This window comes from Mauremys mutica, chromosome 19 (genome assembly GCF_020497125.1).
Source record: "Mauremys mutica isolate MM-2020 ecotype Southern chromosome 19, ASM2049712v1, whole genome shotgun sequence".
NCBI lineage: Eukaryota > Metazoa > Chordata > Testudines > Geoemydidae > Mauremys > Mauremys mutica.
This window is the reverse complement of record NC_059090.1, coordinates 11,157,859-11,184,354: the sequence shown is the minus strand read 5'-3', so window position 1 is coordinate 11,184,354 and position 26,496 is coordinate 11,157,859. Positions and strand designations below refer to the sequence as shown.

Genomic DNA, 26,496 nt, shown 5'->3' with positions numbered 1-26,496 from the left:
GTCAGACATAGGCTATGTTCAAAATAATCAAGTTAGCTGTACACCAAATGCTTAATCACATTTTATATATGGGGAAGAGCCAATCGAGTATTTAAGGGCATTTAAAAACACATTATTTGAAGTCCTATTTTGAAAGAAACGTATTATTATTATTTCAGGCAGCCCAATGTGCAAGTTACACAAAAGAGGAAACTTTGAAAATATTGTTTATTAGTCCTATATTCTGCATAAGGTGATAAATATGATAGAAAACTGTATGAAGATAGTCTAGTTTGAACACAGTTGTTGCTAATATGGTTTCAACCCTATAAGCCCAAACTGGAACGGGACACTATATTAAAGTGACAAAGATCCATCTGGAGAAATTTTTAGGAAATGGCATATTCAGAGATGATCTCCACAGAATGAGTCACATGGCAATCCATGAAACTTGCCACATATTATATAATCCTTCATTAGGGAAGTTTTATTACAATACTAGAGCTCTGCCAAGTAAATCAGTGGGTGAGTGGTGAGAAGCATCACAAACCCAAGGGAACAGCTTCAGAAGGAAAGAAATGTTTGTAAACTATAAATGGCCATAGGGAAACAAAGATAAAGGTGCAACAGCAAAATTCTGAAGGGTCAGATCACTACAAGGCATCAACCAAAACCAGTGTTAAAATAAAAACGAGAATGCTATTTAAATAAATAACTAACAACAGGTAAGTTTTTACAAGTCGAAATCTTTATTTTTCTTAAATCAATAAAATGTTTAGCAGATTCTCTTATCTCCAGACAGAGCAAAGACATAATCAGCAGTACAGTCTGCAGTGAAGCTTCTTGATTTGGATCCTTACAAGGTTTGGTATTCAAATTCTACCATAACTAGATTTTCATTTTTCAAATTAATCTGTATTCGCCATCTAAGGAATTGCGTTTACACTATAATACATTTGTACATTTACTTTACATCCAAATACAAAAAGATAATACTCAGTGTCAGTAATAAATAATAATGACTGACATTTGTAAAGTACCTTTCACCTAATAATCCTGAGTAATATTACAAAGAATAGGCACAATTCTGGACATCCGCAACTCATTGAAATGTAGGAGATATGCATACATACAGGATGACAGAATTTGATTCTGAATATGGGATCACTTTACCCTTCACTGATATGCAGCCACTTCTAGGTCATAAGGTGACAGATTTTGAAGCATGCATCATAACCTCAAGTATCAATTCAGATGGCTGCAGGACTGCCCTTCACTAACTGAAACTATTCGAGACTTTCAGGGAAGCTAAATGCAACCACCAAATTCAAAGTTAGGTGGTGCCACTGGGACTACAACTCCCCTCCATATCAAAACCAGATATTATAAGCCAGATTCTCAGCTGATTTATGTCTGTGTAGCACCACTAAAATTAGGTCAATTTAGTTAGCCATCATTTGAGTTCAATGGTGCTAGGCAGATTTATGCCAGATGAGAATCTGGCCCTGGATATTTAATAACTAAGTGGTCACGACTCCAGTTTTGAATGACATCCAAAAAGATACTCCCATTTTTAACAGTAGATGGGTACCAGAAAAAAATATCAATTTCTAAGAACATAATAACCTTTGCCCCTCTGTCAACAAATGCAGTTGGTCGGCTCTCTTGTACAGACACAGAAATGATTCTGACTGCAACACATGACAATCAGCCTCACAGTCGGACACATGTGGTCCCTTCTCCTTTTAGGGATCACGATTGTTGCTTCATTTTAAAAACAATTTGCCATCCACAACAGCAAAGGAGCAAATCATTAGCATAGGAAGGGCTTTCCAAGTAACAGATCTAAATATTACTTTATGTAAGGACTTGATTTATTGCTAGTAAGATTAATAAAAGTAAGAGTAAAGGTCATGCCTAAGATTAGAGTTTACTAGAGACCAGGATGCTCTGCATGATTAAAGAATAAAATTACTTAGTTAGGTGCCTAACTTTAGGCACCCAAGTTTGAAAATCCTGGCCCACGTGTTCATAAAGAGCTATTTTCTCCAGCTTTAAGTCTTGTATGATATTAAACCCTTCAGTGCTGTCAGTCCTGGCATGTTCCAGAGCCAAAAACAGGACGCATGCCAAAAAGTTGAGACTTCCGCTGTCAAAGGGCTAGAGGCAATTGTTTGGAAAGGAGTTTGTTAACACATACCATATTTTCTTTCAAATAATTCTTCAACCTGCTTTCTCAAGTCTGTAATTCGGGCATTCCATTTCTCTGTAAGGAAAAAAGGAAGACATGTTAGACTACAAATGAGATTGAGCCTTTACAAAGAGTATTTTGCTATTGAATTCTGGAATAAACAGTATGTCTTTAGAGCTCACACACACACAGATTCATGTGGGGGTGTGATACACACTCTACATCTCAATATATAGGGGGTCTGGTACACACTCTACATCTCAATATACATGTATATCAAAGAAATAGGATAGAATAAAATGTTTAAGATTACCTCCAAAACTTGTGCAGATGTTAAACCAAGTTTAAAAAAATTAAAGGACAAAAATGGGCTAAAATTAGTCCAAAAATGGGTTTTCTTCGACGTTTCAGTCAGCAGCTCACACCACCATCGGGGTAAAGTCAATTTTCAGCAGCTATTGACAGTTATTTAAATCCAGAGCCTGAGAAGCTTAATTAGGAAAGCTTGATAAAGCTTACACCGAGTACATGAAGCTGTTTTGGCGCAAATCTGTAAAACTACATAGGTCAGGAGGCATCATGCCATCCTCTTCATTAATCCAGTATTTGCCAAAGTCCTGATGTTGGCTGGATTTGCAAGTCATCCATACAATTGCTATTTCTGAAAGAAGATGCGGACTGCAAGACACAGATGTTATCCAAATCCAGTTGCGTGTTGTACGGTGAACTGGATTTAACAGCAGTATTTTTAAACATTTTAAGTTCTGTGATACAAATTGCATCTTGTTCTCATATAAATTCAATACCCTGAGGAAGAGACTACTGGCTTTTTGAAGATGGTGCCAGCTGCTGGCTGGCTTTTAGTGACTAATAAGCAAGCATTTTTGTTGCCTATTTGTAGAGTAGACTTTTCTGACCTCTCCAGTTACAAGCTCAAAGTCAGACTGATACGTTTAGCCGTTACACCTCTTTTTGCTGAAAATCACTCTCTCATGTAAGATGAGATACAGGGTTCAGCTTCAAGTCTATACCAAAATCTGTTTTAAATATCAAATCTCCTATTGGAAAATACATACAGCTTCAGAGGTTATAATTGATTTTTATATGCTATTTCTTGGATGTCAAAGATACACTGTGTATTTCAAGCTTAGGTAAGAACAAAGCCTTGTCCACATGGCAAATTTTTTGGGAAGAACTAATTTTTTCAGGATAAATGTCCTTGCGGCCATACAAACTTTTTTTTTCCAAATTATCTGATATCTCATCCTGCACTAATCAATCTGCTTTGGATTTAGTGATTCACAGGAGAATCTCTCCTGCGGACTCCCTACTCTTAAGCACTAGACCTGGTGGGACCCACATGGACTGTTTTGGGAGGGTGGCCTTGGAAGTACCCAAGAGACCATCAAAGGCACCCAAGCAACCCTGGACTTCATCCAGGAGATTCTCCCAGACAGCCAAGATTTCTTTGGCATACCAAACCCTGAGCCAGAGACCCAGGAACCAGAGAAATCCAGGCAGAAAGCCAGCCTGAAACTGCTGTATAGGGAAGAACTACTAGTAAGTATTAGGTACTGTAACACAATACAACTATATAAGGAGATTTCTTAAACAACTGTGTTCCAGGTGTTGGCTGGATGCTGCCATTTTGCGTGGAGAGTCTCTGCCTAATGAGCCCTCCCCAACCTTCCTTTAGTGTGCTCAAAATGGCATCTTCCCTTTAAGCCCTAAAAGGTTTATTTCCCTGAAGTATCAAATTCCACAACCACTGGCCAAACGTACCACTCATTGTCCCATCCCCCTTCCTGTGTGATTCTCCAAGATGCTGGTACTGCAGGGGTTAAAAGAAAAACCAAACACATTTCAAAGCACATTTATTTTAACAGTAGATACAGTAGGAGAAAAAGTCACAGAAAAAGTAGTTTGGTTCACAGTTTAATCAGTGTCCCAAGCTTTTAGCTACCTTTACATTTTATCAGGTAAACTGCCAAAATTAGGCTAGAGACATTTCAAAATGCATAGGGATTATAAAGCATTCATGGCTAATTTTAATCAGAACTTCAGTATTAGCCACCTCTTAGTTTCAAACCAATTACTGCAAAAGTCTACTTGTTTTGTAGTGCTCCTGATCTGCATGAGTTATAAAAACAGAATGTAAAGCAAAGATAGTCCTCCGTTTGGCATGCACATTGCAAACCAATGCCGCTTTTTTGGGGCTGCCAAGACAGATGGCATTTCCCTTCCTCTCCTGGACCAACTTAGGGCATAGGGGCACCATCCTAGGAAACTTTAGCACTGCATAGCTCACTGGTTTGCCCACTGACTTTGAAGAAAGCCATCCTCTACCTAGTGGGAACACACCTAAGGGTAACGCGCTCCAGTGTAAGGGTTGCCTATAGAGACGCACATGCAATTACTAACCTGCCCCCTCCCATCCTCCATTACCCACCAATCTCCCAGCCAGCACTGATACAGAGGTCCTACAGGAAGGGGAAGGTGGAAAATGTCCAAGCGCACCCCAGACTGGGAAGAGCAGATGGCAATGGCATTCCAAAAAAAGAGAAATATCAACTTACTGTTGTCATGGAGACCACTATCTACTTGCACCTTTTCTCTGTCCCCCCACCACATGAAATGCCACTGTCCTGATAGACAGGAGGCCTTAATCAAAGCAAATGAAGCAAAAGAGGACGTGGAAGAATAGGTTCTCTGCTAAGATGCATTTATCATGAGACACTCAGTTGAGAAATCTTCCGCCCATAAAAACATCACTTCCTAATAAAATGTTCTCTCTCTCTCTCACGCACACCCACCCACCATTCATTTGGTTACAGTATATTCATTTTCTCTCCATTGCACTCTGGCTTCAAAGTAGGAGCATACTATTTCCCTTGACACTGTTCCCCCAACCAGTTGTGGCACAGAGGCACCGTCTCTGGCTACTCACATTGAGAAAAATCTCTCCACCTCCACCACCCAGCCATCAGTGAGGATTTCTCCCTTGCTCTCACAGATGCTGGACAAAACACAGCAAGCACCTATCTCACGGGGCAGATATGGCTCACGAGCATCCGGTCTTGTTATGATATAAGATAGTTCCACTTTCCCTTCCATCTTTCAAAAGCACATTCCGCTGTCATACCGTAGCTACTCAGGGTATAGTTAAACTGCATCCTTCTCCTGTCCATGTGTCCAGTAAAAGGCTTTGGAAGCCCAGGATAAGCTGGGTTTCCCAGAATGACAGGAGGAATCGCAACACCATTAATGTCCATAGTGGTCCTGGGAGCAAAAGTTCCTTTTTTCATTGGAGTAAACAGGGCTGAGTTTCTACAGTTCCTGGCAATTTTGACCTTGCCAGACTATCCTACATTATTATCAGTGAACCTTCCACAGCGATCAGCCAGGCCTTGCAGCACACCACGGACAAACACCCTTTTCTGATGAAGTCTGAGGGGCAAAGAATTGATACATGGGTCCCATCAATAGTCCCAATACAACATGGGAATACCATTTGTGCACATCCATTAATAACCTCCTGTGCACTCCCAAGCTTTATGACGTGACCCAATAGCACCTTGTCAATAGCAGTGCACACTTCCATGAGAACAGTCCAGACAGCTGATCTGCCAACACCAAACTGGTTAGCTACTGACTGGTAGAAATCAGGGCCGGTGAACTTCCAAAGGGTTTTGGCTGTACACTTCTCAATATGAAGGGGAACCCCCCTGTTGGTGTTCCACCACTGCAACTCCGGGGGGGGGCTTTGCACAGATTTCTAGAAAAGTAGCTTTTGTCATTCTGAAGTTCTGCTGCCAGTGCTGGTCATGCCAGTTCTGCATCATTATCATGTCCTGCCCATACGCGTTAAGTTTGCTGAGTGCTAAAGCAGTGCTCCATTGAGTGGAGCCGCTTTGGGAAAGTGCCCTGCAGAAGTAACAGCTTTTATTTCAAACTCCTCCTCTACCCATGTGGCTGTGGCTGTCTCGCGACCCATCCAAAGCCATGAACACCAACAGAGAGGTGCAGCAGCTCCTTCACATTCATGACAGTCAGGATCATGGTGTTCGGCATGTTTTCTCCATGCTGTCTGATAGTTTGAAAATGGTACTTGCCTCACAAAACACAGATGAACCATGGGAATTGTTTAATCTGAGCCCAAATCCTAGTATGTTCTGGTAGGCATCCCACAATATGCTATGAGAAAAATCCCAGAGTGCATACAGCCTAATGGCAGAACACTGGACTGAACACTGCACTGTGTATCTGCCCAGAATGCTGTGTGGCTAATTCAGAAAAATCACAGTGCTCTGTGGACACAATGATCCAAAAGGGAAGTAGCTTAAGCCAGAATAAACAAAGCATGTGGATGCACTCTTTCACTACAGTTACTCTGTATGTGTTATCACAGAAAAAAAAAACACTTTCCTATGGAGACAAGGTCTAAGTCAGGCTAGTCACCATGAAGGAGTCTCCCTTCTTTTCCCAAGCATGGCTCCCCTTGGCACACTTTTGTTGTGTCACTTGAAGTGTGGAGATAAACTGACTAGGATTGGCTCCTGACCTAGGACCTCCAGTTATCCATTAAGCTAAAGTGAAAGTGACCGGCCTCACTTTTTTCTCAGATTTTCTCTCAAGAGTTCAGTTGAGAAAATGGCTAAACTGACTTCTACTTCGTGTTATCTTATTTCTAATGTTTATATTATTCAGGTTTCCTCCTCTCCACCACAATGGCTTCCGAATGGTTTATAAAAGCTACAACTTTGGTTAGTCCAAATTTTGGCTAGAGGAACACTTTACAGGTGAACAAATACTGGTGGTTTACAACTGTTTGCTCTGCAGCAATATATCTACAAAGAAATATAGGCTGTTAACTGAAAGCCTCTACTTATCTCTTCAAAAGTCCCACAACCTGATGTTATCTAGAGTCATCAAGGAGGAATGTTTTTCAGGAAGCAAATGACAGAGAAACTTGAATTTGAATCTTACCAAAATTGAATTCTCTCACTTTTCTTCTCCCAGCACTGGCAGCCTCATTTGCTGACTCGGTGTTCTTTGGTCTCTTGTTGGGTGGTAAGTAGTCCTCATCATCTTAAAAATAAAGATGAGATACATCACTGATGCTTTTATCCAGACAAGTAATTTACAGCGTTGGCACTGTTTTGGAGTCTCAGAATGCTAATGGAAGTATCAATCAGTGCCTTATTAAGGGCCCAAATCTGCAACCTTACTCATGTGAGTACTTCTAGATTTAAAAGAGAGTATCTGCCTGTGTTAAAACTACTTAGGAGAGTAAAGGTCCCAGGATGTAGCAAAATTTATTTCACATTTTCCTGGGGAAGATGTTAAATGAAGCAAGAACTAAGTGGTGTTCTGAACATATGGTTTGTCACAAAGTCATCATGGGACAGCAAAAGTAAATAAACGTTTACTAAACATTTATCTGATTTAACTAGAAAATCTATCCACTGAAGGTATGCCTACACTGCATAGACTATACCGGCATAGCCCCATAAGGTAGATGCATCTTACACTGCCCAAAGAAGTTTTTTCTGTCAGCGTAGGAACACCATCTCCCCAAATGACATTAGCTATGTTAATGGAAAAACTCCTCTGTCAACATAGCTGCATCTACACTGGGGGTTTGTCAGCACAGTTATGTTGGTCAGGGATGTGTTTTTTACATTCTGGCCAATGTAGCTATGCAGATCAGGCCTAAGTCTTGAAATGCACTACCGAATTTAGGGTACATTTGTCCCTGCAGAGCTCCACAGAAACAGAGCTTCAAAGCAGTACAACCCTGTGAGACATGAATGAGTTTCATTTAATAAGAGCTCAGAAAAATCAGGGGTTGTTCTGAAGTTTTTAAATTCCAGTAGATTCATGGGTATAGTTGCAGCAAGCAGGAAATAAGACCTTTTAATTTTCTCATTTCTGCGCTATAAGGCTCCCTTCTCCAGAGTCTACTTATGCTCCTGAAGCCAAATTCACCTAACAGACAGAAAATGCAGTTAAGGAAAGCAGTTGATGACGGTCTCAGGTCTTTCTTCGCTAATGAAAGAGGCTTAGCAAACCAACAAACAAATTCAAAACTATGCCAGAACTTTGACTTTTTTTCCTTCATGTTATTAGTCTTATAAAAAAAATCCTTTTACATTTGCAATATTTGCAATCCTAGATAGGAGAACTTGATAATTAGAAAAAGAAAACTGAAGCAAGTCTCATGCTAGAGATAGCATTTTCCCCAGGATATCTTGAGTGTATTCCATTTGGAAAGCACAGTGTATATTTTAATTTGTAGCCATTCATCTCTCTTTGGCTCTGTGATAGGAGCCAACTTTTCAGTGCGGCTTTACTTGTATGGCATAGGACTTCCAACCAGTACAAAAGCAACATGTAATTGCTTGAGTGACACTTCACTACTTTCATTGCAGCTAAATCACTGAACACGCTTATTACAAATCAGAGGCTAAAACAACTGTTATCTTGCCAATAGATTTTTAATCAGCATCAGACAATTAGTTTAAAGCTTCAGTTCCACAAGCTTGTCTTTAACTAGGAATTTGTACGTGACTAAAATGTGTTAATAAAATGCCTCTCTTTTTTAAGAATGAATATGTCCTTCAGAGTCTTAAATTTTACCTTACAGTTAGAGTAATGAATATTTTATACTATTAATGCAAAAAAAAAAAAATGCTTGAAAAAATTGACAAAAGATTTAATCACTATGTTTTTGGTATGTTGTGTTTTTACTGAACTTCTTGGAGTAAGTGTGCTTATGTGGTAGTTCTCATTTCACACTCTGGTCAATGCTGACTGGTGATCAAATTTATTCTACTCTAGGTAGTGGGTGAAAGATAACCTCACGCATACTCAGCCAGACAATTGTGCAAGGCTTTTGTTACCAAGAGAACCCAAAAAGATTGGAATTCAGGAGTTGGAAAAACTAACCTTCGATGGTGACCTCAACTTCAGGGTCCTCACTTGTTTCAGAAGGGGCATGCTGAGAAGAATCTGAGAACAAAAACAAATCACAAAAGAATTTCAGAATGGCACATGCACTCTGAAGTACTTTTACCCAAGCGTTCAGCAATTTAGTGTTCACACCACCATTTGTCACAGAAGCCTAATGGCATATTAATATTTTGTTGAACACAGTGAATTAAAAAAAACCCTAGAACAAAGACACTTTACCACAAGCCTTTAAGCATTTATAGACAAAGGTAAGGAGGTGAGAATTATACATGCTAAATTGTATGCGCAGCAGTGCAGAGAGCTGGCATTAATGACATAGGAAATTTCTTATTCCTGGCTTAATAGGATTCATATAATCATAAATAATTCCTCATTGTTATCAAGGATTACTTAAAAATGTAAACAAAAGCTTTGTGCCCTAAGATTATAGATTTTCTGCTATCATTCATAAGATAAAATAATTTTCATTACAGATTACAATGTTAACAGTGAAAAAATGATGGAGAGTCAAACTGACCTCAGTGGGGCAACATGCATCAGTATAGTCAACAGGATTTGGCTTAACAGTATAGAGTGGGGAAAAACATATACACTGGATAAATTTTTAAAAAAGGAACCTGATTCTTGCTTGAAAAACTGTTAAGATTTATGCAGATTCTTCTCTAATTAGAAGGCACTGTGTTTGTACACCTGGATTAACACCGTCTTTGAGATCTCTAAGCTAGAAGCATAGTAAAGTGTTTTGTTTGGTGGTCGGTAGGGAGCAATCTCCCTTCATCATTGCTTTTCACTTGATATGTAGTGATCAGCAACAGCTACTGTAATATATTAAATAGAGCACATCACCTATGTCAAACCTATCACCTGGTTCAGAAAAACTTTACTACACTTGTTCCATTTAATTCACGAGTAACACAGATAACTGGTAAACTCAAAGCACAAAGAGGATTATGATGTTCTGGTCCTTTAGCCACAGAAGATCAGACAAGCAGTCCATCTAGTCCAGTATTCAGTGTCTGACATCCTTCAGAGGAACATGCAAGAAGTCACATAGTGGACAGTTATGAAATAGTATACCCAGAAGAGTAGAGTAATTTCTTCTTAAACCTTGTCAATTAGTGGTTGGCTTATTCCCTGAAGCAAGTCTTATATAATGCAACTTGTAGCTATTATCAATATAAAATAGATGACCCTTTTTGATCTCTAAGCACCTCTTGGCCTCAATGATAACTTCGTGGCAATAAGTTCCAGATATTACATTGTATATATATTTCAAAAAATCATCTTTTCTATTTTAAATGTGTTACCATTCAGTTTCACTGCCTCCTTCTACTTGTTTTAAAGCAGTGGTTCTCAAACTTTTTTACTGGTGACCCCTTTCACATACCAAGCCTCTGAGTGCAACCCCCCCCCTTATAAATGAAAAACACTTTTTTACATATTTAACACCATTATAAATGCTGGAGGCAAAGCAGGGTTTGGGGTGGAGGCTGACAGCTTGCGACACCCCCAAGTAATAACCTCATGAGGGGTCCCAACCCCCAGTTTGAGAACCCCTGTTTTAAAGGGTAAATTTACCTCTCATATACCAGGCATACTATCTATTTATATAACATTAGAATATTTTCACTACTATTTTGCCTATCATTCTTTATATGACCTAACATGTTTGTTTTACCAACACTGCACATTTAAAACAGGATAATGATGCGGCAGGATCTTCTTGAATGGTTTCAATCAATTTAAAACTCAGTAATATGTAGTTAAAATTATTCCTTCTGATGTGCATTTGCTATTGTGTTGCCCATTCACTAAATCTTGTATGTCCTTAGTTTTCTTAATAGCTTCTCATGAGGAACTTGGTCAAAGGCTTTTCGAAAATCCAATCATCAACTGATTCTTCTCCCTTAAGCACTAATTTGTGGGCACAAAGAATTTTAGTAGATTATAGATGCATGATTTACAAACCATCCTAGCTTGTCCATATCATATGTCAATCTAGCCATTTCTTTTACTCCTTTTAAATTACAAATCAATTTTCCTAGTAGTGAAGTCAGGCCTAATTGCTTGTAATTTTCTGAATTGCCCCAGCATCTTTTTTAAACGTACTAACTTAAACTTGAAGTATGGATAGGTTTTTAGTTCTTAGCAAAAAAAGGTGCAACTTCCAATTCAGTAGTTCTCATTTAACAAAAGAGAAAACAGATTTAAGAACGACATGAATAGAGTTCAGGTTTAAACAAGTAAAAGCCCAGATCAGGCATTCTTCGTAGAGGGTCTGTGGTTGTGGAATTCAGTACTGCCAAACATAAGGTTGAGCCTCAGTCTTATCCCTTTCAATTTGCGCTATAACACTAATTTCTTTCTTCTGGTTCTCTCTTAACAATTAAGTGTCAAACTGGTCATGACACTTGCCTATGGAAGCAATGCACCCAGATTATTTCCTCCCAGGCACATGGTTTTATTAATGCAGATCAGAAGAGCAGAGAACTTTATTTTCCTTTTTTGAGGGACCTAATGCACTTTTAAATTAATGCAATGCCATCTACACACTATATGATAAGCACTTATGAAATTCAAATAATAAGGATTGTAACAATGAATACTGTTGCCATCATAACTTGCCCACAAAACCCATTGGTTTATGATTTAGGGTGGAACAAAACTGGTTGGAGGATTTTATTTCTGAATTCATGTAATAGTGTTTCGATTTTATGGTGATGGGCATAAATGCAATTAATGATTTAAAAAAATGATCACTCCCATCACAATAAGTCATTCACGGTCAGGGGAAAAAAATAACCAGCCATCCACATGCAAGGAGAATGGTTGCGGAGATAATGTACTGAAGTTTCATTGTTTTCAAATATTTATTTAAAAAATGAAATTCTCTTTTCAATGCTGTTAATTCATTTTCATGAAAAAAGTTTCATATCTCTAACCTTCTACTGGTATTTCCACATCTGTTCCTTCACTGCAATCGGAACCCTGGTGGCTTCCTTAGATAAATATAAAGTAAAATATACCATAATAAAAATACAGAGTAACTTGTGTTAACATTAACTAGTCAAAACAAGTATTTTAATAAGGCAAGGTGAAAACGGAAGTGTCTTTCTTGAGGTGCAAATTAGCTTTTTCTAATTTTTGTAAATGGGCATTTGAATTTTTATATATATATATATACACACACACACATACATATACACACACATATACACAGACACACACCGCTGATTTTTGGAGGGGAGGGAGGCACATCGTTTCACCAGATTTTCAATTTGTGCAAAGAACCATCTTCCCTCATCACACACAAACACTTTTCCCATTAAACTGTTTCCCCTCATGCTTTCTTCCATACTTCAACCCCCCAACCCCTAATACTTTTTAAAAGAATCAAGTCTGAAATGTGGCACACAAAGACGGTTATTAAACCAATTAATAGCATAATTTTACAGACAAAACTGCAATGGAAACAAGGCCTACATTTTCAAGAATTACTAGCAATTTTTGATGCCTCAAAATTTGTCTGAAAAGGGCCTGTCAAGAGAGTAGATTAAGAAGGCAGAGCACTTCTGAAAAAGTCAGGGTCCCCTTTTATTGTATCTTAAATTCAGCACACAAAATTTAGGCACACAAAAACACTTGTCCCTTTCAAAAATGTAGATCCCAGATCTTACTCTTGTCTCATACCAAACTCAGATCCGCCACATCTCGAGAATCAGCACTCAGATGTCCAAATACCAATACTGCTATAAGAAAAATGTTGCTGAGAGAAACAGAATTGAAAAAATACCTGTGTACTTCTTTGCGAGAGCAATTTTTTCATCAATTTCTGAAGTTTCTGAAGGGCCTGCTTTGGAGACACAAAAGTAAGTCTTTAAAAATCTATTTCATAGTAAAATTCACTTTTTTCAGCCATTAATTAATGTGTTAAACCAGCTCCGTTTATTAAGTATAACAATGAAGTACATTTGATTTCCATAGTTTAAAAAACTATCAGAATAAAATTCTGATTGGGGAACATTCAATTCAATGAGTGTATGAAAGGCTATACTCAGAAGATAAAATCTCTTGGAATTACATTAAAATAATTATGATTACTAATTGGTATCTTTTACTAGTTTGGGATAGTTTCACTTAACTTGATTGGGCAAACTATATTTTCAAAAAGGGTTGAAATTACCATGACTTAAAGTGAGCGATTCGTGGGTGTGTGATTTTTATACTCTATCATCTCTTAGTGTCCGGTCACCTTCTGATTATACGAGCACGTAGCTCTAGCCTGGAACTAGGCGAGGACTTCACCAGTCTACATGGGGTATCTAAAAGACAGAATCCTGCTGCATGCCTAACAACCACGGGCTACAACAGGTTTGGCTACAGGCAGTGAAAGTGCTCAAGCATTAATAAGAATTCATTTGGAGATTAAATAATGACCAAGTAAAACAGAAAAAAGGCAGTGTCTAGTCCCAGGTTTCTTAAATCTATGTGACATAATTGCTATCAGTGACTCATTTGTCAACCATTACTATTCTGGTATTACATGTAAACTGGCGGGGTCCCAACCCAGCTCCAAATAAGAACTACATACGCATTACAGAGTAGAAGTCATTCCCCTTCCGGAGTCTGGTTTATTACCAAAATGATAATTTCAGAATAACTCTATATGAACTCAAACTGAATCCTCTTTCTAGGATTCCTTTCCTCAAGACCTGTCTTGTCACAGGCCCTGGATCCCTGTGCCAGAGGGATACTCCCACTTCATTTATATTATATTCATGGTGAAATCTTATGACCCATGCCTGCCCTGAAGATTCAGCAACTGACCTGTAGATCCCTCCTGGATTCCCACACCTGCTAACAAGGTGGGACATTTAGAGCAGGTCTACACTTATCAGGGATTGACAGTGTGGTGACTGATCCAGTAACTCCGGTACTAAACCGGAATGAAAAGCGTAAGGTAAGTGGACAGGAGAGTTTCTCCCATTGACCCAGCGCGGTGTAGACATTGCAAAAGATCCATCTAAGCTACGTCAACTCCAGCTACATTATTCACATAGCTGGAGTTGCGGAATTTAGGTCGACTAAGCCCTGTAGTGTAGATCTGCCCTAAGGGACAAGAGAAATCACATAAGTAACAGGAAAAATATTAGACACACAATGTGGGTGAAGTAATATCTTTTACTGGATCAACCTCTGTTGGTGAGAGACACAGGCGAACAGTATTTTGAGTGTCACCATTAAATGCAAGGTGTAACAGACTGTTTAGCATAAGTAATTAGCACATATTGTAAGGGACCATTCAAGGTAGAGTGGCCTGTTAACACCTCTACAGTCACAAAAAGAAGGGGTTAGTGATTGTTGTAATAAGCCATACAACAAATTGTTACAAATTGTTGTAATAAGCCATAAATCCAGTCTCTCTATTCAGCCCATGATTTTTGTGTTTAGCAGAGTTATGAATTTAAGCTTCCAGACTCATGTTTTTAAAGTGTTGTGCAGGTTTCCTTTGAGGATGAGTACTGATGGGTCAGATATAGTGCTGCAGTGTAGTTATGGCTCTCCCAGCGCTGTAAAAAAAACAACAACCAATACCACCTCCATGAGGGGAGTAGCTCCCAGCGCTGGTGCACTATCTACACTGCCACTTTACAGCGCTGAAACTTTTTTACACCCGAGTGAGGAAAGTTGCAGCACTGTAAGTGGCAGTGTAGACAAGCCCTTAGAGTGATCATTTTGTGAAAAGCTTCAATACAGAAATAAAACCCCCTCCGGCCCACAACGGAACCCATACAGGGTATTATGGAAGTAGAGCAAGAGTCAGGCTAGCTGTAACCCTAATAACGCAAGATTTGTAAAAGCAAGGATTGTATGAGGTGAGTGGGAAAGAACTACGTAAAAAGTTGTTGCAACCTTGTGTCAATAATAAGGAATGTAGACTAGCGTCTAAATAAAAATAAAATATCAAAATGACCTATGTATAAACAAAATGCAGCTGTTGCTTATTATTGTATATTGCTTATTATTGTATGGCTCATGAAATTGGATCACTACAAACAGCAATCAATGAAAAATGCTGTCAGATTTACTGACACTTTTGCAATGAAAAAAAAATTAAACCAGTTTTAAACAATTTAATTTTTATGGTAGATGAAGTGTTGAGCCAGAAAGCCTTTAGCACAATGCCTGGTAAAAAGGTGACAAAGTTGTCACTGGGGTTACATTTTGCAAGTCCATCACCAAAGCAAAATACAGTGTAGAGTTCTTCCACAATTCTACCAGCTTAATGTAGTTATTTAATTCTAGCTTACTTTCAGTGATCTATAATGTCATTTTCCCACGTGGGGGTGGGGGAACGCCCAATTCTGTTGCAGTAGTTGGATGCCTATTTGCTTCACTGAGAGTTACTTAAATGGCTACAAGCATGGAGGTTTTGTATTAGAACAAATAAGTCTAGTTTAGCTATGCAACTACAATATGTCTAAAGACAGGAAAAAAATAGCAGTTAGATACAACATCTTATGTGACAAAATATATGCAAGCTAATATTACCTGGAATATTATACTGATAGTAGTCAGGGTCCTCCGATTCCTCTTTTACTGTTACTGTTGCCATCTCTAGTGAAATTCCTGTAGAAGCAACCGAAAAGTCACCCAATCACATACACAGACACGTGATAAAGGGATTCAAAAACAAAATTCCATCTTGTCTTTATTGCACAAAGAGGAGCAACCAGTTTGAAGTAATGTGATAAGTTATTATGTTTTTTAAATGACATAGTGGGGTTCTAGATTTCTTTTATCTCTTCCTTATCAAATAGGCTCAGTTTACCCTATTTCTTTTTTCTAACTTGCTAGCCCTGCAAACTCAACCTTGGATCCAAAAAAGTCAAGCAGGGTTCTTCCCTTCTTGTACACAATCACCAATCATAAAAGTTTTGCATCCCCTCCTACGCACATGGCACTTCTAAACTAATTTTGGCTCACTTATGTTTATACAAAGTAAATTCAGTTGAAATCTAGAGATTTCTGGAACTGAATCATTTTGCTGTGTGCAGCAGCACTGTAGGGCCTTGAACTGGTGTACATTCTGCTAAGCAATGCTCTCAGCATGTCGCCAAATTGGTTCCAAAATGTTTTCAAAACATTTTGACTAGAGGAAGATTACCACCCCAAGAGTCTGCAGAATAGCATTAATAATGCTGCAAATGTTCTAGCAACATTTGCAGCTAAGATTAGACTACTCTTCTTTTCAGTCTCTCTGTGACTGGTTACTTTACAAAAACAAGAAAGCACATTAACTCTTTGTATGTATTAAGTTAAAAATCATTAATCTGCACAGCAGCTGTGAATTTGTCTAGGATATATATTAAGGGATATTAAGCCCATATGTTAGGACTGAATATTATAGCTGACAGGCCTAGTTAATTCTTCCCTCTACCCAAAGGATGTAGCAAACATAGAAAAATGGGGAAGAAGTTGTAGTCTAATCCTCCCATCTATTTACAGTCTTCTGACACTGTCATTAGTACTATTATATTAGACATTTTATAAAATTGTATAGGCCATTATTTCTCAGTCCTCAAAATGGATACTTTGGACCAATTAAATCCTATAGTACTTAGTCATTAGTAGGCTATAGTTTGGTTAAATGAAGAAAGGAGTTTGTTAATATATTTATTGATTGCAGTCAATTGCTGCTATTCTAGGCATTTCTGTTTGCACTGTCTACCGCTATCTAAATGCAACCACTTGAAATTAAGGCTGCTTGCTCAGAATGTTTTGCAAAGTATAAAACAAAAGTTACATACCAGAATCCTCATTTGGTTCTGTTTTTACTTGAACCGGAGGGCCACTAAAGGAAAAAACCCACAAAATTAAAAAAAGAAGAATCTACAACATGCTTATGGAAGTTTCTGAAGTGCTTGTATTATGTAATAACTTGGAAGTGATATAAAGAAGTTAAGAGAAAAAATTCACAGTGCCATGTAGTAGCTATTCTGGAGTATCTTATGTGGCTTTCAATATCATTCATTCCCTAACCAGCTTCTTTAAGACATATTTAGTATTACAGAACTGCACTATTTTTAGTAAGGTGTGTATTTAGAAGCATATAATTCTACAAAAATTTTTGCAAAATACATTTTATATTCATAAATTTCCAACTTGTTCCACACACTGCCAAATGGTAAAATTGCATGACATTTAATGGAAGAGACAGGGGGAAGGATTAAGCTTGATGCACATACTTGTGACATACTGCTGCATGCAAGAAGCTCATTACTAAATGATAACATATGAATTATGTTATCATTATATATCACTCAGGTAGGCTGAAGTGAAACTGATATCCATTGAGTTCTGAAGAACTTATACACACAGCCAAGAGTAAGAGGTAGTTTGACAACATGCCATTTTTGATCTTAGGTACGCAAAGCTTATTCAGACAGAAAAAAAAAGTTTCAAGTTATATGCCATATAAAAATACATACTAGACACTGAAAACCATAAAAGTGTATAAAGTGTTCTAATTTTTTTTCTCTCTCTCTCTTTTTTAAAGGTGCTGTATTCATCAGACAGGAAAAAAAAGCCCACAACAGTTACATATATGTATCTATATTTTCAATAGGAAAAAAGACATTTTACCTTCCACTTGGTGGTGTAACTGTGCGTGTAGAATCTGTAACAGTCACATGAGCTGAAAATGAAGATACAATCTACAGTTTTCTTATACGTCATTTACATTATATACAAGTTTAAAATGCCACAAAGATAAATTAATACTGTTTTGCTAACCAGGATTTAATTTGAGTTTCACAAATAGCTACAGAAAGTTGTATAAGAAAGATTTGTTGTTGTTACTGTTTATAGCAGGGGTGGGCAAACTTTTTGGACTGAGGGCCACATCTGGGTATGGAAATTGTATGGCTCATGAAATTGGTGTTGGGGTGCAGGAGGGGGTGCGGGCTCTGGCTGGGGGTGCGGGCTCTGGGGTGGGGAAGAAATGAGGAGTTCAGGGTGTGGGAGGGGGGCTCCAGGCTAGGACAAGGAGTTGGGGGTGGGGGGGAGATAAGGGCTTCAGTGGGAGGTGCGAGCTCTGGAGTGGGGCTGAGGGGCTGGAATCGAGGGGTTCAGAGGGCAGGAGGGGGAATCAGGGCTGGGGCAGGGCGTGCCTCAGGGGTGCAGGCTCTGGGTGGTGCTTACCTCAAGCAGCTCCTGGAAGCAGCGGCATGTCCCCCCTCTGGCTCCTACATGGAGGCGCAGCTAGGCGGCTCTGCACATTGCCCTGTCCGCAGGCGCCGCCCCACTGGGAGCTGCGAGGGTGGTGCTTGGGGTGGGGGCAGCACACGGAGCCCCCTGGCTGCCCCTAAATGTAGGAGCTGGAGAGGGGACATGCCACCGACTCCAGGAGCTGCGGTACACGCACGTGGAGCGGCCCCATACCCCGCTCCCCAGCAGGAGCTCGAGGGCCGAATTAAATCGTCTGGAGGACCAGATGTGGCCCGCGGGCCGTAGTTTGCCCACTCCTGGTTTATAGCCTAAAAAGCAACACTAATACAATATTACTTCAGAATATCTTTTATTAAATGTAAACATTTTATCTATCCCCATCATCATCGGTATTGGAAGTCATAACAACAAAGCTAAATTGATGCTGTGTCTCAACATTATTAAACTATCCAGTCTGTTTTGGCAATCTTGCTACCCTGTTTCTATATTGCAGTTAGGTGCATAAATATTATTGGAATAGGAATTATGGACATTTCTACATAGTTCTTAAGCATACTGAAACCTACTTTTTACCTTAGCATCATTTTGTTCATTAATGGAATCTTTGCCATTTCTATTACATCAAGATCTAAAGGTGTGTCTATACTGCCGTGCAAATAAGACTCTCTTTGTGTGCTGGAGGACATTTCACTTTTTGAAAACAATTTATCCCTAATGGAGAACCTAAGCAATGACCTCCAAGATGGAAGCCCTGTGGTAGCCTTTCACAGTGGGGAGCAGCAAACACGGGGCTCTGTGTTGGCTGTAAATAGGCTGGCATGAAATTCTTGTTCCTGACAAGTCAGCTATTGCTTAAAGTCCCTTCTCCAACACATGCGCACACACTTGCATTGATTCTTGGAACTGGCATACTCCACTATGTCCATAAAATACATTTCTACAGATGACACATGGGCCTCCAATAAGCAATCAGAGAGTTGTGGTCTAACTAAAGCACTGGGAGAGAAGAACTCATGAGTGTTAATCCCTGTTCTGACAGTGACTCTCTATGGAGTTTTAGGCAAGTCACTTGGCCTTTCTGTGGATCAGTTTTCCCTTCTCTATAATGGGGATAATACTTGATTCACGGTAAGATAATACTGTAGGAGGATTGAACACATTAGAATGAATTCTCTCCTCAGTCAGTGGTTCTCAGTAGAAGGCACAAAGGTTATGAAACCATTCTGTTTTCCAAGTGAATAAGTCAAACCACAATCTAGGCATTTCTGCCAAATAGAATATTTATAATAAATGTATTTATAGTTGCCCTAACTCCACAAAGAATTGAAGATAAAAATATATATTCTAATTATAAATTTTCATGTTTTGTTTACTGCAAACAAATACTTGATACTTACCTACGTGTTTCTTTGGCTCTAGGAAAGGCCTGCATTAACACAAAGAAAGAAAAATCTCTTACCTAAAAAGTAATACCATTACCCATTTGGTAGTATGACATTTAAATACGAGCACTGATTTTTTTCATATAACAGACAGTATATGTGCATAATTTTTTAAAATTGTACAATTTAAGGTACCCACAGAAAAATATCAATTAGCTGTTCTGATTTAAATGGACAAACCAATAAAAGGGAGAGAATGTAACCTTTTGATCACAAATGAGATCCCCGATTTGTTTTCCAAAATCCATTTCAGTGTTGTCACATCATAATTTGCTGGATGTTTAAATGCAAGTCCTTCAGGAAGGCCCTGCACTACCACTGCAGACTGGTCCCTTTGAATCTTGTCATATGGTACAGGGACTACCGTTGACTTCCCTAAAGCTTTACCTGTAAAATAAAATAAATTGTTGGGAAATAAAGAATAGGTAAGATTAAATACAACAAGCTAGGCTTTCATATTTTTTCCTTCCTTCTTCTAAGTCGTAAGTTTCTCCCCATGTCTCTGAACCATGTTCTTTCCTGTTGTACATTCCCACCCTATGGTCTGCTATTTCTGTTACCATTCTTCTCAAGGGGGATTGCAGCATGAGGTTTCCTTCAAAGCCACTTGCTAATTGACCAAAGAAGATCTTTACTGAATAACATGATGCAATGTCTCCTTAGCTAAAAGATGGAAACTGCAATACTTCCTCTTCCTCTGGAAAGGAACATGCTTCCCACACAACACTCCAAGACCTCGATTGATTGGGGGGCAGGGTAAGACAGGATTCAGACATGGATCAGAAATCCAGGAATTAAGCACAAGTTGCATAGTTGACAATGCAGAGAATTACCATTAGGTTACACATTTCATTCTTGCTTAAAAGAAAGCTGCTCCATGGAACATTCAGAATGTTCATGTGCAGTGAAACACGTATAAAACAGCAAACTCTTTAGAGTCTAAATACACTTTAGAACTACTGAAAAGTTAAGCTCATTACCTCAGCAGTACTCTAGATTGAAGGCAGAAACTATAAGCCACTCTCCATCCTACTTTAATGATGGTTTAGCTATCCCAGGAAGAGTGTTATTTTAGATTTTTTTAAATTAGTTTAAGCACTTACCATAACAAAAGCAGAAGAAATCCTCTACAGACTTTCGGAGAGCTTCCATTTCTACAATATCCACTGTCAGCCTGTTTACAAGTGACGTAGTCTTTGTTTTCTGCAGTTCAGCTGCCTTTTCCTCTTCAGACACACCTGCAAATTATTTTGTAACAATCAGAACACAAATCCCAATGCCAAATCCCTTAACAACTCATCTGTTGCCCCTCTGGAAGTAAGCTGTTAATACTACACAGAACAAGAACAGTACCCATCCCTTAAAAGCAAATCTGTTCCTATGTTGATAACAGAAGGGCTATAGGTGTTTATGCCAGCATTATTATACTGTATTCATAAAGGTCATAGCTATTAGAGCAAACTGCAAAGATGAACTAAGAGACATCTAAGCTGGTTGTTTTTTTGCATAAGAGAGGTCAAGAACACGGAGGAACAGTTTAATAGAAAGGCAGTGCAATACTATCAAGTAAAAAGACTCTGAAGCAGTCATGAGGGAAGTTAAAATGCCTGTATCTGAGGAGCCTGTCAGCTGTCAGGTTTTACTTCTGACGTCTTATTCAGTAGTTACATTAAACCTTGTTCTATTTATGTTGTATAATGCTTAACTGATTCTTTCTGAAGGAAGGGATATGCTCTCTCAGTACAACTGCTTGTATGCAGTGCAGCTCTTTCATCTTTTCAAAAGACTTGTTAAATTAAGCATGTGTCTGCTATTGCTGAATGGGAGGGAATACTGTCAAGCTGTTAGTGCATGGAACTGAAAATAAACAGCTCTAAACTGTATTCATTGTCCTATTCTCTGAGCAAAAACAAAATAAAAAATACCATCCACCACCCACATGAGGAGTGATGGATGTCAACTCCCTCAACTATATACGATGGATGGGAGAGAGCTGCATTTCAGATTGCAGCTTTGTGTTCTAATGACATCATTCATGTATTCCAAACATTTACTGAGATCCTTCAGCAAAAAGGAAGAAATTAAAATTTAGTCTTTCTAATGTTTGAAAGAAAAAAATGCACATATACAGGTGCACATGCAAGGGGGAAAAAACGCTGAAGTTGTCCTTACCCGTCATGATGTAGCAGTAGCAACAGAGCTCTGAAAATTAAAATTTTTACTGAAACTGTTGCTAGTATAGTTATTATCAAAATACCACAATGCCTACACGAAGTTGGGCATCAAGAATAGGCTGTGGATCTAAGTTCCCTCTAAACTGCATGGCTGCGCAGCTGCCTATTAAGCCCCACACAAGGGCTCAGGGCTGCGGCAGGGAGAGAGGCGTCTCTCCAAGGCCCAGACCTGCTGCGGCGGGGAAAGGCGCCTCTCCCCGCTGGCCCCCGCACGGACCTGCCCTGGACATGCTGCAGCCAGGGGACAGGTGCCCCTGTACCGGTCCCAACCCAGCCCCAGCACAGAACTGCCATGGCCGGGAAAGAGGCGCATCTCCCCCCAGCTCAGATGCTGCTGTGGGGATAGAGAGCTGAGTGTGGGAGGGAATGAATGTGCCTCACATAACAAAATTCATTCTGCACATGAATGGGAAAAATTAGAGGGAACATTGCTATGGATTGATCAGGAATAGGTGATGTTTATTTAATAAAAATCTACAAGTAATCTACATAAAATTCTACATACTTAACTATACATACCTCCTCTACCCTTCAAATCACATGCATCTGACGAAGTGGGTATTCACCTACGAAAGCTTATGCTCCAATACGTCTGTTAGTCTATAAGGTGCCACAGGACTCTTTGCTGCTTTTACAGATCCAGACTAACACGGCTACCCCTCTGATACTTGCCTTCTTCATGTCTTTGAAAATCTCCAAAGGGCACTGGAGTGTCCAGCTCCCACTCAAGGTATGGGAGTTGAACACTTAAATCACCTGGGACTGTTTCTTTCTGTGTAGAGACAATACCAAGCACATTCTAGGTGCTACTACAAATACTACAAAAGGGGGCTAATACTTGCCTACCTCAGTGAAGTTCTGTGGGGATTAAATTAATGACTGTTTCTAATGTGTGCTCCTAGATTATTGGCTCAAAAGGTACTATAGAAGTTCAAAGTATTGTTATCTGCACCACTGATTTTTTTCAGATGAAAAACTATTTTATGGAAAAAGAAACAGTAACTTAATTGTTAAGTGTCACTAGCGTGCTTAGCACTTTATTACAAAAATCAAGATCAAAACAAACCCCAGAAGATTACATTGTCCGTGCCTCATTAAGCTTATAATCTAAATAGGGATAATGCAAATATAAACTTCCCTTGTCAACCAAATGAAGATATCATTGTTGTGTGATTTCATTAGAGTGTTTAATAGCACTTTGCAGTTACTTGAGACAAGCAATGGTAGGCTTAACAAAAGACAATCAACTATGAAGAGAGTTGTCTGCATTATACTTATTGTAGAAATCAATTATTGCAATGGATTGTCTCATGACAAAAAAAAAAAAAAAAAAAAAAGATGAAGGGCTAGCACTGATTAGCCAGAAATGTGTACCCAAGTTGATAGCAGGCACTGAACCTCAGTTATAATTTTTTAGGTTGCTTTACTGGGTATACTAGAATGGAAGAGTTCGGAGCTAGTATAAGAACAAAAGGTGACTATGAAAATAAAGTATCAGAGGGGTAGCCGTGTTAGTCTGGATCTGTAAAAGCAGCAAAGAGTTTATTTATGAAAATAAAGTTTTAGATTCCAGAAAAGGCATTTTTTTTCTGATCAATCAAAAGTACGTGAATACCCCCACCTACAGGTCAAAACCTGGAAGTGTTGTAATTACCATAGAAGCCTATAGTTTAGCACCAAGCACATACAACATTTACAGTTTAATTCTGGTCAGTCAGTTTTAATCTAAGACTTCTATGGTAGGGGCCCACAGACCACAGGTTGAATTTCCAAAGGGGAGAGCACCTCCATTCAAAATTCTTTAGGGGTCCGCAAACAAAAAATGGTTGAAAAACACAGAACTATGTACAGATCACAGCACAATAGGGCCTTCAAGTGCTACTATACTACACACAAAAATGGTAGCTTCATGTTACCACAGGAAGTGGATAGGAATAGAAAGCCAGTGGAGAGTTAATCCTCCTTGTGGCCTTGCAGCAACAGACAGTGCCCATACTTGACCAGGAAGTTTTATTCATAGAATTACGTGACTTAACCAACACAAGGAGCAATACTACTCTTTCATTCCACCTTCAGAACAGGAAGGTACAAGCTGCAGCAGCCATTATCACTCAAAAGTGGAAAATTGAGATAATTAAAGAAGGATAGTCATTATGACAAAAGTCATACATAATCAAACTCATTTGTCATCAAGTGTTTATCATACTTATTCTTAGTGTTTGCCATTTACTAGAGCTATTTGTGTTTAAATAAGGACTTGGTTCAGTAACACTTCATTTACCATTTGATTCTTCAATGAAGTTATAATGCTGTATTTTGAACAGTAACTTCACTGCAGATCAAGCAGAATAATTACTTCTATAGTGGCTGAATGTGTATATAATTCTGTATGACAGTTAAACAATTGAGAGTCCTGCCCTGAATAAAGAATGGGCGCTGAGAATGAGCTCTGATTTAGAATTTTAAACAGCAGTGAAAATACTGTTCAAGTATGTCCACTGTTTCTGTGATGGACTAAAACAGTCTGTTTGCAGTGTTGTTGTAAGTGTGTTGGTCTCAGGATATGAGACACAAGGTAGGAGAGGGAAATATGTCTATCAATCAAGCAATATTTAACAAATCGAAGGAGACAGGGTGAAGAATGATTTTTAGTTTTTAACAAAAACTCCACTTAGCCAGGCAAAACTACATTCCTCAATGACCAATATGTAAAGCCAAGCAGAAACCATTTTTCTTCATGGGCAGACTGATCGTTGAAATACAGGCTCCAAGACAGGTCATTAAGCTTTTTGAAAGACAGTCTGGCAAATTCTATGAGGGCCATCTCTTAGGCCTTGTCTACACACAAAAATTGTGCCATTTAGCTAGACCAGTATAGTTTAGAAACAGATTTACACCTCTACCCCGACAGAACGCTGTCCTCGGGAGCCAACATTTTTTTTACCGCATTATAGGTGAAACTGCGTTATATCGAACTTGCTTTGATCCGCCAGAGTGGCAGCCCCGCCCCCCTAGAGCACTGCTTTACTGCATTATATCTGAATTTGTGTTATATTGGGTTGCGTTATATCGAGGTAGAGGTGTAGTTAAAGCAGGACAACCCCCAAGTATGGATGCTCTCATACCAGTATAAATATGCTTCTATCAGCATAGCTTAATGTTGTGCAATATAATTATAGCGTTACAAAAAGCTGTAGGCAAATCCTAAAGTTTTATTACCTATGTCAAAAGCTTCATGTATCCTTTGAGAAGATATGAAGTCATCTGAAGAATTAAAGGACTGTCTTTCATAGCTGGAAGTAGTTGACTACCTGAGGGTACGTCTGCACTACCCACCCGATAGTGATCGATCTATCAGGGATCGATTTATCAGGGATTGATTTTAGACATGATAAATCGATCCCTGATCGCTCTGTTGTCGACTCCGGAACTCCACCGTGGCGAGAGGCGGAAGTGGAGTCGATGGGGGAGCGGCAGCGGTCGAATCGCCGCTGTCCTCACAGCCAGGTAAATCGACTTAAGATACGCCCACTTCAGCTACACTATTCGCGTAGCTGAAGTTGCGTATCTTAGGTCGACATCCCCCCCCCCTCCCCCCAGTGTAGACCTAGCCTAAGAGTGTCTGCTACACTAAGAAAAAAGATGCTTTTTAAAAACTGAGTTAGCAAACATGATATAAAACACCACTTTGCACCTTCAGTGTAGACAGAGTTTAACACATTTAAAGTAACATTAGCTAGTCTTGTAACATTACCTTTTGGTTGAGGTAAAAATAGCACTGTGAACTAAACAGTGGATGTTGAATATCATGTTTGTGTAAAAAAAAAAAGAAGACGTTCTTAAACACTGATCTACATACTATAATTCTGTCAATTATGGCAAGACCAAGGCATTGCAACACTTGTTAGGTACAGAGTTCAGTGTACTATAATGTATAATTAAGTATTTGTGAAATACTTGGAAACTTACAGTATTTAACAAAATCCTTCTGAAAATCTTTCCTTGTATTGACAAAAGCTCTCCCCCTCTCAGTTCCAACTACAAACACATCTGTTTCGTACACAGCAATACAGGCGACTTCTGCCTTGGACTTCGCAAGCTCTTTACACTATAAAAGAAAAAACAGAGTGGTTTTGAACTACAATAGTTAAAAGTACAGTTTATTCAATTTTACATGAAATCATGCAGAAAACAATTTATTTTCCAGTGCTGCCATAGTATAGCTCTCAAAGCTGCTGCAAATAACACAATGCTATCCATTAGCAATAGCTAATTTGTACTTCTACAGTGCCTTTCATCTAAGGATCTAAAAGCACTTTAGAAGTATTAGCGAAGTTAAGTGTTGTCTACACACATTGTACCAACAGAACTAAATCTGCTCAGAAACAGATGGCATGTCTACAGTACAAGCACTCCTGCAGCTATGCTGCTGTAGAGTAGGCACTAC

General features: G+C 38.9%; 1 protein-coding gene across 4 annotated transcripts in view; it reads right to left on the bottom strand.

Annotated features, from left to right (window-relative positions):
- GTF2I (general transcription factor IIi) overlaps positions 1–26,496 on the bottom strand; it is a 73,117-nt gene that overhangs the window by 29,811 nt on the left and 16,810 nt on the right. For 3 of the 4 annotated variants that reach the window (XM_044993819.1, XM_044993818.1, XM_044993821.1), the window contains 12 exons: positions 26,019–26,157; positions 20,919–21,053; positions 20,019–20,202; positions 19,771–19,799; positions 17,789–17,840; positions 16,954–16,997; positions 15,695–15,772; positions 12,936–12,995; positions 12,085–12,141; positions 9,119–9,181; positions 7,157–7,258; positions 2,180–2,245 (listed from right to left, as the gene is read on the bottom strand). In XM_044993819.1, coding sequence (XP_044849754.1) covers positions 2,180–2,245; positions 7,157–7,258; positions 9,119–9,181; positions 12,085–12,141; positions 12,936–12,995; positions 15,695–15,772; positions 16,954–16,997; positions 17,789–17,840; positions 19,771–19,799; positions 20,019–20,202; positions 20,919–21,053; positions 26,019–26,157 — 1,009 coding nt within the window. The remainder of the gene's footprint in view (positions 1–2,179; positions 2,246–7,156; positions 7,259–9,118; positions 9,182–12,084; positions 12,142–12,935; positions 12,996–15,694; positions 15,773–16,953; positions 16,998–17,788; positions 17,841–19,770; positions 19,800–20,018; positions 20,203–20,918; positions 21,054–26,018; positions 26,158–26,496) is intronic. The other variant, XM_044993820.1, reaches the window with a different exon arrangement.